At 49.9% G+C, this 13,058-nt stretch overlaps 7 protein-coding genes across 7 annotated transcripts; 4 read left to right on the top strand and 3 right to left on the bottom strand.

Annotated features, from left to right (window-relative positions):
- Positions 1-239: 239 nt before the first annotated feature.
- ACHE_50674S (Hid1 family protein) lies at positions 240-3,275 on the top strand (the record flags this gene model as incomplete). The annotated part of the gene is made up of 8 exons (XM_043280417.1): positions 240-335; positions 397-1,018; positions 1,069-1,166; positions 1,217-1,459; positions 1,511-1,864; positions 1,912-2,155; positions 2,209-2,708; positions 2,763-3,275. The coding sequence occupies 8 exons, from the start codon at positions 240-242 to the stop codon at positions 3,273-3,275; spliced, it is 2,670 nt and encodes an 889-aa protein (XP_043137998.1).
- A 540-nt stretch (positions 3,276-3,815) lies between these two features.
- Positions 3,816-4,983, top strand: ACHE_50675S (uncharacterized protein; the record flags this gene model as incomplete). Its single annotated transcript, XM_043280418.1, has 5 exons — positions 3,816-3,956; positions 4,022-4,041; positions 4,100-4,193; positions 4,253-4,377; positions 4,434-4,983. 5 exons carry the CDS (start codon positions 3,816-3,818, stop codon positions 4,981-4,983), a joined length of 930 nt encoding a protein of 309 aa, XP_043137999.1.
- Positions 4,984-6,226: 1,243 nt separating this feature from the next.
- Positions 6,227-7,828, top strand: ACHE_50676S (H3 histone acetyltransferase RTT109; the record flags this gene model as incomplete). Its single annotated transcript, XM_043280419.1, has 1 exon — positions 6,227-7,828. The coding sequence occupies one exon, from the start codon at positions 6,227-6,229 to the stop codon at positions 7,826-7,828; it is 1,602 nt and encodes a 533-aa protein (XP_043138000.1).
- Positions 7,829-8,324: 496 nt separating this feature from the next.
- On the top strand, positions 8,325-10,059 carry ACHE_50677S (putative ceramide glucosyltransferase; the record flags this gene model as incomplete). Its single annotated transcript, XM_043280421.1, has 2 exons — positions 8,325-8,458; positions 8,514-10,059. 2 exons carry the CDS (start codon positions 8,325-8,327, stop codon positions 10,057-10,059), a joined length of 1,680 nt encoding a protein of 559 aa, XP_043138001.1.
- A 79-nt stretch (positions 10,060-10,138) lies between these two features.
- ACHE_50678A (ankyrin repeat domain-containing protein) lies at positions 10,139-11,295 on the bottom strand (the record flags this gene model as incomplete). The annotated part of the gene is made up of 3 exons (XM_043280422.1): positions 10,139-10,590; positions 10,645-10,923; positions 11,196-11,295. 3 exons carry the CDS (start codon positions 11,293-11,295, stop codon positions 10,139-10,141), a joined length of 831 nt encoding a protein of 276 aa, XP_043138002.1.
- A 220-nt stretch (positions 11,296-11,515) lies between these two features.
- ACHE_50679A (WW domain-containing protein) lies at positions 11,516-12,388 on the bottom strand (the record flags this gene model as incomplete). Its single annotated transcript, XM_043280423.1, has 1 exon — positions 11,516-12,388. The coding sequence occupies one exon, from the start codon at positions 12,386-12,388 to the stop codon at positions 11,516-11,518; it is 873 nt and encodes a 290-aa protein (XP_043138003.1).
- A 231-nt stretch (positions 12,389-12,619) lies between these two features.
- ACHE_50680A (uncharacterized protein) lies at positions 12,620-13,000 on the bottom strand (the record flags this gene model as incomplete). The annotated part of the gene is made up of 1 exon (XM_043280424.1): positions 12,620-13,000. The coding sequence occupies one exon, from the start codon at positions 12,998-13,000 to the stop codon at positions 12,620-12,622; it is 381 nt and encodes a 126-aa protein (XP_043138004.1).
- Positions 13,001-13,058: the final 58 nt, after the last annotated feature.

Genomic DNA, 13,058 nt, shown 5'->3' on the forward strand with positions numbered 1-13,058 from the left:
CCCCGTGTTACTATGGGGAAGCCTCTCCGCAACGCAAGCAAGTCGGGGCGGTCATTAGTTCCCGCCAACGACGGCCGGAAACGACAGACGTACTTGCATACATACCCCCCAAGCCATTCTTCCGGCATCAAGGCATCCCAAGCGCATCATCTTTAATCAAAGGTTTTAAACTAGGGGCGTCAGCTTAATCTTCCTTTGAATGCGGTCAAGCGTGATCAACGGTTGGGGATAGCATCACAATGGGAGCGTCGGAGTCCAAGCTTGTCTTCAAGCAAGGAATCTTTCGCCTTTCTGAGGAAAGAGATATTCCTGCTGATGATCCTTACTGGACCAGGGTTTGTCACTTCATATATCACTCCATTTAACTTAGCTGTGACTGACTATTTGACCCCAAAGTTCTGGGAATTGCCAGAATCGTCCGAAGATGTCTTCAGCTTGTTCACCCCCGCGGACATTCGACGAACGCGCGACAATGCACTATCGAACTTCGAGACCCTACTATTGTCCATAACCTCTCGCCTCACAGTCCTAAAGAATCACCCTTCGTTTCCGGATCCAGAACTCGCTCCTCCTAAAGACGCACTCAACTGTATCCGGATCCTGACCAGAGTCCTTCCCTTTATTTACGAGGCCGAACATCTGGAAGATTGGGAGGAGAAGTTCTTCTGGTCACGTCGCAGGAAGAAGACTAGACAGGCGCAAATTTCGTCCGAGGTCCTTTTCGATGAAGCGCAAGCTGAAGAGCAGCGGGACCGGGCATCGCCGCGAGCTGATGATTATGAGGACATGAAGCCGTTGGCGGAGGAGATCATTGATACGCTTATGGACCTTCTGTTTTACACGGACTTTACGATCCCTCAAATATCGACAGCAACTAGCAAGGTTTCCCATTCCATCTGGCAGAGTGGTGTTGGTTGCAATACGTCAATGGGGTCGAATAAGGAACTGGAGAATAATCGTTGTGAGATCCTTCGGCTGTTACTTACGTTGAATTCTAAGGCGATGTACATTTCATCAAGTAAGTGCTGCGACTTATGTTCTTCTCTGAATCAGCTGACATTTCGCAAGGTGTGCTTCCGGTACAAGGAGTGAAGGCCATTACGTACATAACTACATGCCACGACAAGCAGACGGTCTTGACGCTGTTATGCTCGCTATTGAATACAGTATGTATACGAATGTTAGTATCTGGAAGATCGATACTCACCCGATACAGGCGGTCAAATACAACCCTGCTTCCTGGAGAGTGCCATATGATCACGTCGTATGGAAAGATCCCAAACAAATTCTAGTCATCTATTGCTTGCAGCTTTTGCTCGTTCTTCTTCTGTATCCGATTCCTGAAGATGGCCGCGGCGCTCCCCCTAAGAACTACTACCGTCACTACTTTGGGCGGCTGCACAGGCCCCAAGATTTCCAATTCCTTGTTGATGGAATGACCAGAATTCTAAACCAACCAGTAAGTCACGTCAACGAATTAAATTATACCCTGCTAATGTTTGGATCACAGATGCAAGCGACGAACTCTTACCTTCCCGGTAGCCAACGCTCCGTGAAATGGGCACCGGAAATGCTAATGCTCTTTTGGGAGGCTTTGCAGTGCAACAAGCGCTTTCGATCATTCATGATTGATTCAAATCGCGCTCATGACTTTGTTATTCTCTGCCTCTTCTATGCAATTGAGTACAAGGCCGACCCGTCCAAACAAGGAATGGTCCGAATGTGCATCTTCATTCTGCAGACAATGAGCGTCGAGTCCAATTTTGGGAAGAGTTTGAATAAGAAGTTCGAGGCTCAAGATACCTTGCCTCAAAGCATCCATATTCCTAACTTCAGAGGCTCATACGCGGATTACCTTATTATGGTTTGTTCATCCTTGGACCATTCAGTGATCACTGCTAACGTTAATAGTCTATTCACACCCTAATCACCACGAGTAAAGGGATGCTAAACGCGGTCTATCCTGCTCTTCTGGCTGTCACCAACAACATAGCTCCATATGTGGAACATTTGTCACCGGGAGCATGCTCAAGGATCTTGCAGCTCTTCTCATCAATGTCGACACCTAGCTTCCTATTGGCCAATGAAACGAATCACAAACTTCTTGCCTCGATTCTTGAGTCAATCAACTCTATTCTTGAACATCAATTCTCCAGTATGTTCCGAGTGGCAGTTCTCAATATCGGAACCATGGCTAATAATGTACAGATAACCCATATCTTGTGTACGCCATTTTGAAATACCGTAAGCGCTTCGAAGCTGTCCGTACTTTCACACTTGAGAGTGGTCAGCAAGAAATTGAACGTCAAAATGAGAGGAGAAAAGCGAAAAATAGCTTTGACTCGCTCGCCAGCACTACCCCGTCGCAGTCATCAGAAGACCTCCATGCTTCTGATCCACGATCCTCCCTAAGCCGTATACCAGAAGAAAATGGTCCTTTTGCCATCGGTGGGGATGATGATTCTGATGATGAACAAGATGGCGAGAACACTGCGCCACAATCTACTCAGACTTCTCGGAGACCTTCGGTGTCATCAATGGTGGACGAGAGCGTCCCGCTTCAGCTTCGCGGAATGTCCGAAAAGGCACGGGGAAAGATGCCAGCGGGACATCCAACCTTCTCTCGGCAAAACAGCATGACAAGCCAAAGCAGCGTGTCCGGTAGCCTAGCGGTATCTCCCAACGGTTTCACACCAACTGCTGCCTGGGTAAGCAAAATCCTTTAATCGTTATTTTTTTTGTACTGACGATAGCGCGTCTAGCTTGAATCATGGTTACCAGAGCTCCCTCTTCATACCGTCCTCACTATCATTTCTGCAATTACACCTCATGTGCCCGAGTCCGCGTTCCAAACGGTTTCAAACCCAGAGGCCCGTACTCTAATCTCCAACATCTCGTCTTTCGAGGAAGATCCTGCAATCCGGACGATTATCTCAGAGCCTTCGCCCATCCGCGTTCATTCCTTTGAGTGGTCCCCACTTTCGATGGGATGGTATGAGTCCCTACTTTGGGGATTCATTTTCTCCAGTGAAATGGTCGTTGGCACTGCGTCCGGTGCGACACCAGGCACTGTCGGTGTCTGGAATGGAACAGGCGTTCGGTTGTTCAAGGTCCAAGAGGCAGCCGCTCAGGGGCCCACGTTGCTTGCACCCAAGGGCGCGGTTGATGCTGTTGGAAGCAATCTAGTTCAACGTATTGGAAACTTGAGTCTCCGACGCACCAGCACGCAGGAATCTCAGAATGGTTCCAGACCAGCAAGCATTCGGGAGGTCTGACCTACATTAGCTGATGTCCTCAGCTTTACAGATAATATGGGAACGGGCTATGTATTTCAAAAGTGTGATATTTTCGATGATTCCTGTTTCGCTATGATACCTGACTGGCGTTGTCGCAACGCGATTGGGCTGGGGCTTTTCTTCAACAGGGCTATGGTTTTAATCAATACGTATTTCTTGTGGTTACGTGTTTCGAGGTGAACGGGCGTCGGAGAGGCCCGATTGGGCGGATGTCTGATGATCGTAGATACAGTCGGTTACTAGTATACGCCCAGTTACCACTGTTATATGTACATAATTTCATTTCTTCCAGTCTCAATACACTTCATTTCTTTGGCCTTTCTTTGAATTCTTGCCCTTACCGTTGATCTCGATGGCAGTGCCTCACGTGACTTGGTGCCTGGACCGCTAAATACGAAGTAAACAACTGCTACAGCGACAACTACTCAGGGGTCAACTTTAGTACTGGGACATCCAATTCTTCTGAGCCGCTAAATATTCAAAGATACTTACACGGAATTGGATCGAATCGCTCTCACAATGAGGCTATCCCTTTTCATCGCGGGTGCTTTTGTATCCGCCGTTACCGGCATCTCCCCGGAATTCCAGAATGTCCTTCAAAATACACACAAAAGCAACGAATATGAATACCCTACGGATTTTACGAGGGGGATAATGCCTGTGAGTCTAGCGTCTTTCTGCGTGCTCAACTGATGTACCGAAAGACTGACGAATAGCGGAACAAGATCCCAGTTCATTCGCACAAGTGAGTCCAGGTCCCTGGTTATAGTTGGAGAAGAGCCAAGTCGCTAACGTTTTGACAGTGATTATTGGAGAGATATTCCATTCTATACCGGTCTTTCGAAGGGGTGTATATCTACTGAGGCGGATGTTTGGCTGTACAATGGCACTCTTTTTGTGAGTTCGACGTATCTGGCTTCTTTTTCTAGGAATTGTCTGTGCTGAACTTTATATAGGTCGGTCATGATGAATCCTCTTTGACAGACACGCGCACTTTGGAGTCCCTCTATATAAATCCGATCCTGGATGTCCTCAGACGTCAGAATCCTGAGAGTCGGTTTGTATCTGAGCCTACGAAACAGTACGTCCGCGCTCTTTTAGATCAGGGATGTGAATGGTCTGGTCTAACTAAAACAGCGGCGTCTTCGACACTGTCAGAGATCAGACCCTTTACTTCTTCATTGATGTGAAGACTTCCGGCCCCGAGACATTTGACGCTGTCATCTCGGCACTGAAACCACTCCGTGAGAAGGGCTATCTCACATACTTGAAGGACAACAGGACCGTCAACTACGGACCCGTCACCGTCATCGGTACAGGCAACACGCCCCTCAATAAGGTGGCCTCTACTCCAGACCGAGACTACTTCTTTGACGCACCGTTGGATGCTTTGGATGACCCGCAGTACGAGAAAATCACATCTCAAATCTCTCCCATTGCATCTGCCAGCTTCAAGGATGCCGTCGGGGTCATAACTTCTGACACGGATCCTATCCTGAACGATGAGCAGACGAAGGCACTTCGTTCGCAGATTACTGTTGCGAAGGAGAGGGGAATTGGGGCTAGGTATTGGGAGACACCGTATTATCCGATTAGAACGAGAAACCTTGTTTGGCGGACGTTGCTCCGGGAGGGCGTTACGTTGCTGAATGCCGATGATTTGGAGGCTGTTGGGGAATTGTTTTGATTTAGAGTAGTACAAACACCATTTTCCGACCCTCCGCGCAGTTATCCGGTGAATGTCTGCATTCCCGGTATAACTATACTGCCATGTTCAGGAAGCGACATAAAAATTCAGGATGCATCCCATCTTCGTTGTATCCAAACATCTCGATTATTCTAACCCTTATTCTCTAAAGCCTTTCCGAGGAAATATTATCTCGAAAGCGCGGAGTCGCGCGAGTATCACTCCCATATTCTTTACGATCCCCATTCTTCATATATCATAGCTCTCATCAAGTTTAGTTCATTATTGCCAGACCAACCCTACCGCAAACCAACAGGCCTGCTAGTGAGTCAAAGTTTATCAGACATGGCGTTGTCCGCACCTACTTTGGTATAGTTAATTCCTCATTTATTTCCTGCAGTGGACGGGTGTTCGTCTTCGATCAGTGTCCGAGCCAGCCAACTCCCCCACGTCGCCCGAAAAGATTTCGATGGGGTAACAACTCAATCAAAATGATCTGTCATTTCGCTCATCCAACGCATCTTCGGAAGCGTGGAAGGCATGCTTGCGTTAGCGGCATTTCACGAGGACAGGAAGAAACGAGACCTGCTCTACTGAACAACGTCCCTAAGCTATCGAAGACCAGCTACAGATGTCACCCATGACATCGCTCATTGACATTATGCGAGAACCCGGTTCATCCGTTCTCAGGATAGTCCATCATCCGCGATGATTTTGTACACGGCGGATGCTTCCATGTGAATTATGGGACCATCAGACATCGTTTTTTTTTTTTTCCTACCGATGCACTTAAGGGGACTCAAGTCCTTTCCTGCCTTGTACGGTATTCAAAGAGGTGCGTCGCTGGAAGTCACGGCTTATGGAACGAGTTCGATGTAGATGGAGCTTGGGTGTCCCAAGGAGCCGCCCACTCTCGGACATTTGAGAGTCGTTCTTTATTTGATTTTCACTGCATCCTGTTTCCAAGCGGTGGAGTTTGTGGGTCGTTTAAATTGTCTTTGGCGTGCTTCTGGCGTTTTCCTCGTTTTAGATCGTGCCTTGCTTTTTATCATTATTAAAAAAAAAAAAAAACCAGCTGTATTGTTGTCTTCTGTCTCTTACAACTAGTGTTAACTATGAAAATGGTTTTTGCGGGAGTACCTTCTTGCGAAGGCACGTGATCCATGGCCAATTTAGCCGCAAATTGAGATTCCCTGGCTATACAAAGACAATTGAAGTAGTAGCATTTCACCTGGATGACCCAATGTCTACAGCCGATTCTGACCTGGGGGAGCTCTTGGCTCAGGTGCTTCCCGCCGGAATCAAAATCACTGTCCGACATCTCTCGTCCACTCCGATCCCATGCTCCGCGCTCTTTGCGGCACCCCCCGGCGAAGAGCCAGAAGCCACTTTCTGTGCGAACCATTTCCTGATTGTCTCGATCTACAAGGGTGACGAAAATGACAGCAACGGCAAAGGATCCGAGATCATCGTGTTTGGAATGGAAGTGCTAGTCTACAGTACCACGCACTTGACGACCATCTTCGTCTCCAAAGCTGACTCGACGGGCTACTTACATCTACTCCAGACCACCTCCAAGGTTTCGCTACTGCGATTGATTTCGAATACGTTTCTTTCCTTCCTCATGCGCACCCACCAACGACCGAGCGTCCGACTGGTGCTGTCCTTGTTCGCGCGCGCGCAGAACCAATACCTCTTCCCCGGAAGCATCCACAACCCAGGCAAGCACGTCCTCGACGATCGCGGATTGATAAAATGGTGGTGTCGCGTGGCAGACTCGATTCTACGAGAGTATGAGCCGGAGTCTGGCGGCCATGAGAAAGGACTTCTGGACCGAACGATGGAATTTGCCAAGAGCTCAGCTACGGCGTTCCTGATCGTCCCGGGATGCGACAAGTTCGAAACACGAGGATTCTTCCCGCCCGCCGCTAAAGAAGATGATAAGGAGCGTCCTCGATGGGTTAACAGCTATCCTGTCCGTCAATTATGCGACAATCCCGAGGCCCCTCCGCGATGCCTGATTCCCCGTTTGCCTGACGATCCGAAGACGCGGTTCTTAATAGACTTGGACGATGAGCTGCCTGAGTTGAAAGAGTCTGAAGAACAGCGCAAGAGACCCCCGGGTCAGTGGCTGAGTGTGCGGTCGTTGGAACAGTTCTGGGAGATGATGTCTTTTCGACAGGAGTGTTCGGCTGGGCGATTGGTCGGGTTCTTGTGGCTGGTGATTAATCCGCCGGGGCTGGAGAATTCAGTTCAGATGACAAGCTCTAGGGTAATGACTGGAGACGTTGGAAAAGGGACTACTGAAACTACGGCTTCAAGTGCACCGGCCGAGAAGGAATCGAAGACAACTTCGCCGTCGAAGGACGTTCCGAACGATACCAAAACTCAGGCCCCATCGTCGCAGTCACAAGGGACCCAGAAACAGACTGCTGAACAACCGCCGTTTCACTGGCCAGAAGCCGGACGAGGAGACGCGGTTCTCAGCGAGGCTGATTACAAGACTGCCGTTGACTTTCTTCTCACGCAAGACTTTGACAACGAGGAAGAATCCATTGCCAGCACAAAGGCGTGGGCCGAGAAGCTCACGTCCATAACGGACCAGCTTTGGGTGGGCAAGCATGTCGAGGGGAGGAGCACCAGCATCGGACAATCTGCATCGCAAACCTCTCAGACAACCAACCTCATCGACAGCGGTTTGATACGGAAGCGGAAGAAAAACGACCAAGGTCAAGACACAGCCAAGACTAATGATAATGCTGGGGCTACTTCGGAGCCTGTGCAGTCCTCGTCGGGGGTCAATGTGCTTGGTACGAACTTGATCCGGAAGAAGAAGAAGACGTAGAGTATGTACGAGTAGCTGGTGGTACATGGATATTTGCATGGGACGGGGATTCGGAGTTCTTTTGGGAAGCTATTAAAGCAGGTCATTGTGTTCAGAACCAATTATTATGTAGTAATTAATCATGTATACTAAATTTCATTCTCAGTTCTTCAATTAATGTCAACTAATGGAACCATGTGATTGCTGAGGCCGTGTGAGGCTCTGCGGGTCACCGCAAATACCCCATAACTAGCGTCGAAGCTCTCTTACCCACCGACAACCATTCGTCCCTGCGAAAAACGGTCCTTGCGCACTGAATCCACGCTGGATCCGCTGTTTCCGAGAGGTTCAGCTGGTTCAGCTCTTCTTCTTACCCTGTCTTTGTTTCAGCCGCATCAGTTGAAATTTCGCGATTTGCGCTCGATTTACCCACCTCTTCTTCCACCTGGCATATAATGTCCTCGTCGGCCGCGCTGGCCTTGGACTTTCCATTGTTTGATCTCCGTCGCAATTGCCCATGCTGAAGCCTACGTCACAGTCAAAGTCCTCCGATGTCGATGGCGGGTTCCCGTGGTTGGACGCCGTGGGTTGGGGGTGTTTGATCTGGTATACCACGGTGCAGTTGGTTTGTGTTGTTGGATATTACCAAATGTATGCCTTGTTATCCTAAGGAATTGGCAGCTTGCTAATCTGTATTCGTCTATAGATGGAAGTACTTCTTGCAACGACCTCCAAAGTCGAGTTCGACCACAGCCACCTCCCACACTCCCCATGTTACCGCCATCCGGCCTATCAAAGGATTAGAACCACATCTTTACGAGTGTTTAGCGTCTACTTTCTACCAGGATTACCCTTACGGTAAACTGTCGGTACACTTCTGTGTCTCGTCCCGAACGGATCCCGGTTATCCTACGGTGCAAAGAGTCCTGACCGATTTCCCCGATGCGGATGCACGCCTCTTTATCGAAGACGAAGATCCCCTCCTCCATCCGAAGAACGGTGATACACCGTACGCTTTGGGTCCCAACCCCAAAATTCGAAATATGAGTCGGTCATACCGTGAAGCAAATGGCGACATTATTTGGATTATTGATTGCAATGTTTGGGTGGGGCCTGGCGTCTGTGGACGGATGGTTAATAGACTCTGTGGGACTGGGAACACGCCTGGTAGGAAGTACAAGTTTGTGCACCATCTCCCCGTTGCGGTGGATGTCACGGGAGCAGGCAGCTACAGGGAGGAAAGGCAGGCGCTTCTTGACGGTGCCTACGACGGCGACGCTGCCAATCGTGAAGCAGTTGTGGCTGCTCTGCCACACAAGGATTCGGAGGCCGCTGGGGCTCTAGCCATGGGAGGTGGTCGTCTCGAGGAGCTGTTCCTATCGTCTGCGCATGCAAAAATGTACACGGCAATTAATACGGTCCTGATTGCGCCGTGTATCGTGGGCAAGTCCAACATGTTCCGTCGCTCTCATCTGGATTACTTGACTGCATCGTCACCTACAAACCCTCACTCACGTCTTCCCGGAATTGACTATTTCTCGGACAATATCTGCGAAGATCATTTGATTGGGGACTTATTGTGGAAGAACCGGGTTAAGGAAGAGGAGTTGGGCGAGCCTTGGGGCAAACATGCCATGGTCTTTGGGGACCTTGCATTCCAGCCGGTGGCCAACATGAGCCTTCAAGCCTACCTGGCACGACGAGTTCGATGGCAGCGTGTGCGCAAGTTCACCGTTTTGCTTGCCACATGGGTCGAGCCGGGCACAGAGTCAATTCTGTGCTCCCTTTACGGAGCGTGGGGTGTTACGACAACCCTTGCTCAGCATTTGCAGAATAAGGGTATTGAATGGGCGCCCTTGCTGTCTACGTGGACCGCATTCTTTGCATTTTTCGTTTTGAGCATGGCGGCCTGGATCTTCGTGGATTGGACATTGTATATCAAACTGCACTCCGCGAAAACCGTCGAACTTGATGAGAACACGCCACCATTTGCTCAACCACCAAGTCGCAAAGACTCGGCTACCAGGCGTCCATTTTTGACCTGGTTTGCAGCGTGGTGTGGACGGGAGCTTCTGGCGTTGCCGATTTGGTTCTGGGCGTTCTTTGGGGGTGTTACGGTGACATGGCGTGAACGACGATTCCGAGTAGGATTTGATACCAAGGTGCGCGAGATTGAGTCTGAGTCGAAGGCTCCATTGGAGGGATCGTATTCGAGTGGTACTCGGGGTTATGCCAAAGCTCGGCGGGACTAGTTCAGCACAATGCATGGAAATAGACTATTGGTATTTTCATCAGATCATAGACCATAGACCATTCATAGATCATAAAAGATTATTTCTTCTCATCCTCCTGCCCACCCCCAGACCCCGAGCTCTCCCCAACACCGCTCTCCAACTCACCACCCTTATCCGAACTCAACAACCACTCCACAACAGCCCTTCCCTGGGACATCGGTCCCTTTCCTTCTCCTTCACATTGCCCTTCAGCACCAGCACTGGCTTCCACTTCCGCTTCCCCAGACTCATTCTCATTTTCATCTTCATCCTCCTTCACCTCGCCAGTCGACCACGCCGTCCGCTCAGCAAGGAAGACTGCATCAAGACCAGCGTCGTTCTTCACAGAGACATCAGCACCAGCTTCCACAAGCGCCTTGACGCAGTCCAGATGCGTATTCAACGCAGCCCAATGCAGAGGCGTGTTTCCAGAGTGATTGCGATGGTTGATCAGTTTTTGCAAGTGTTCTGGTTGTGTCTTTAAAGCCTCTAGCAAATATTTCAGAATCTCTGCTCCTCGTTAGCACAAAAGCAATGCAATCAATACAGTGGAAACGGATGTACCAATATTCCCATTCGCAGCCGGAAAATGCAGCACACAGCTCCCCGACCCGCCCTCAGCTTCGGGCTCTGAGTCCACGGCCGCGGACAGGATGGCAGCTTCAGGGCTTGCGTGCTGGGTGCTTAGTGCTGCGAGGTCCTCTTTGAGCGCGGCGAGGTCCCCTGCGCGGGCGTCGTAGATGAGGTCATCAATAGCCTCGAAGGGGAGAGTGACAGGCATTTTGTCTTTCTCCTTTGGTGGTCCTTCAGATAGGTATATGAAATAGTGGAATGGTTGGTTGTCTGGAGAGGGTTAGTGGTTTGTTCACACTTCACGAAAGCGCAGAAGAAAAATGATAAGAGAATTTCGCAGATTGGATAGCATGCATGATCTGGGACTTAGATCAAAATCATATACTATACATGATTGCTTGCACCACGTTTGGGCAAAGCATTCAGAGGGGCAGTAGGGGCAAAAAAAAAAAAAAAAGACTACAGTTTCGAAGACACGGACAACGACAACGAACCAACAATCTCACAAGTCAAATGAATTCAAGGTCACGACAAATGCTTACCTGTTTTAGACACCGGAAATTTCTCAGTGCTGTATACTGCCTGCACTCTTTGGTGTTGAAATGGGTTGTTGGTCAAGGAAAAACTTCGATGCTGGGTCATGTGATATCAAAGTGGGGATCGCCATCGAGGTCCGTATAGTTAGAGCTTCACGGGTACAATATGGATGACTATGGTATAGCTGGACAATTCCTGCTAATAATACATTCATTGTAATAAAATCACAGCTCTATGATATGCAATAGTCCCAGGAGCAAAATAACATAACGCCACCAAAGGTATCACTCCGTATGCGAAAAGAACAATACAAAACCAGCCCATATTAATCCCGCAACCAAGCCCGCCGCTTCTCTTCCTTCTTTTCCCTTCTTTTATCCTTAAACGCCTTGAGCTCCTTCTTGCTCAGCTTCTTAGCACTCCGCTCCGCCCGGAGACTTCTCCCATCGTGACTATTCGCCGCCGCATCAACGTCAAAGAACGCGTTCATCTGCCGACGCGACTTATTCTCGTCATTGTAATTTTCCGGCCGCAGCGAGTCTGCCTGCCACCGGCCCGTGAACCGGTTGAAATGCCCCGTCGCCTCGTAAGGATATCCCGGCGCCATCCCGGGAACGCCACCCGCAGTCGCGGAAACTTCTGCGTTCCGTTCCTGTTCGTACTGCTGCGCGTACGGGGCGGTCGGGTCATAGTCGCCGTGGATAGCGGGGTTGTAGCCGCCTACCACGGGTTGTTTGGGCTGCTCTTGCTCTTGCTCTTGGTTGGCAGCGGTACCCGGTGCAGACGCGGCGGCCTCGGGGACGCGAGGATTCTCCCATTGCGAAAGGCCTGTGAAGCGGTTGTAGAAGTAGAAGGCTTGTGCATTGGGGTCCCAGACGGGTTCCCAGCCATCATCATCCCCTGGAGGTGCCTCGTTGGGGAGAGGAGGGGGGCCTTCGTCTGGCAATGGGGGTGCTGAAGCCTCTTCTTCTTTTGTTTCTCCTTCCTCAGCCTCCTCTTCCTTTTCTGCTTCTTGTGATTGCTTCCCCTGCACTTGTGTATTATCTTCCACATCACTTTTTTTTTCTTGATCCTGTGCCCTGTCTTTCTCTGCTGCTGGCGCGATCTCTGTAGGTTCCTTGTCGTGTTGCGGAGATGCAGGAGCCGGGCTGTTGTCGCCCTGGTCGGTACGGTCAGAGTTTGGAGGGTGGTCGGTCATCTTGATTAAGTCTTCCCTCTTTCTGTGTGCAGTTATAGTCTGATATAACGAAGAGAAGGCGCGAGAGGAAATCGTCTACAGTACGTTGAATCGCAGAATCGCAATGCGGATGGGAATTCGAGTTACGTTGGCACTAAACCGTTTCAGGAATAGCGTATGTCCCATATTTACTTACATCAAAACCGCAGAAACAAGAAAGAAAAGACAACTAAAGACAAGGGAAGAGCCACTTCACTCCAGCACGACCTTTTGCTCCACTAGATGATCAATAGCCTCCCTCGCCCACTCCTGACACCGTCTTAACGGCTCCTTAGGATACAACCGTCTAGCCCCCTCGAACTGCTTCTTCGGAACGGGGATGCTCTGGCAAACAGCAATGAAGCGAGGGTAATCATCCTTGGAAACGCTTCCGATGCGTTTCTTCTCAGCGAAGACGGGCGATTTCTCCGGCTCTTCGGTGGTTTTTGCTTCATACACCATGCCGTTCTGGATGTCGCCTTTGACGTTGTAGACATGGCCGGTTTGGGGGCCTGCTTCGTTGGTTTCGACGAAGAGAGCGTGGTGGTCCAGTGGGATGCTGGTTTCGATGATGAGGTAAACTGCGTAGGACATGGTTGTGGTTGTGGTGGGTGTAAATGAGAGATTAGAGAGGCTGGGAGTTGATTTTTAT

This window comes from Aspergillus chevalieri, chromosome 5 (genome assembly GCF_016861735.1).
Source record: "Aspergillus chevalieri M1 DNA, chromosome 5, nearly complete sequence".
In the NCBI taxonomy this organism is placed as follows: Eukaryota; Fungi; Ascomycota; class Eurotiomycetes; order Eurotiales; family Aspergillaceae; genus Aspergillus; species Aspergillus chevalieri.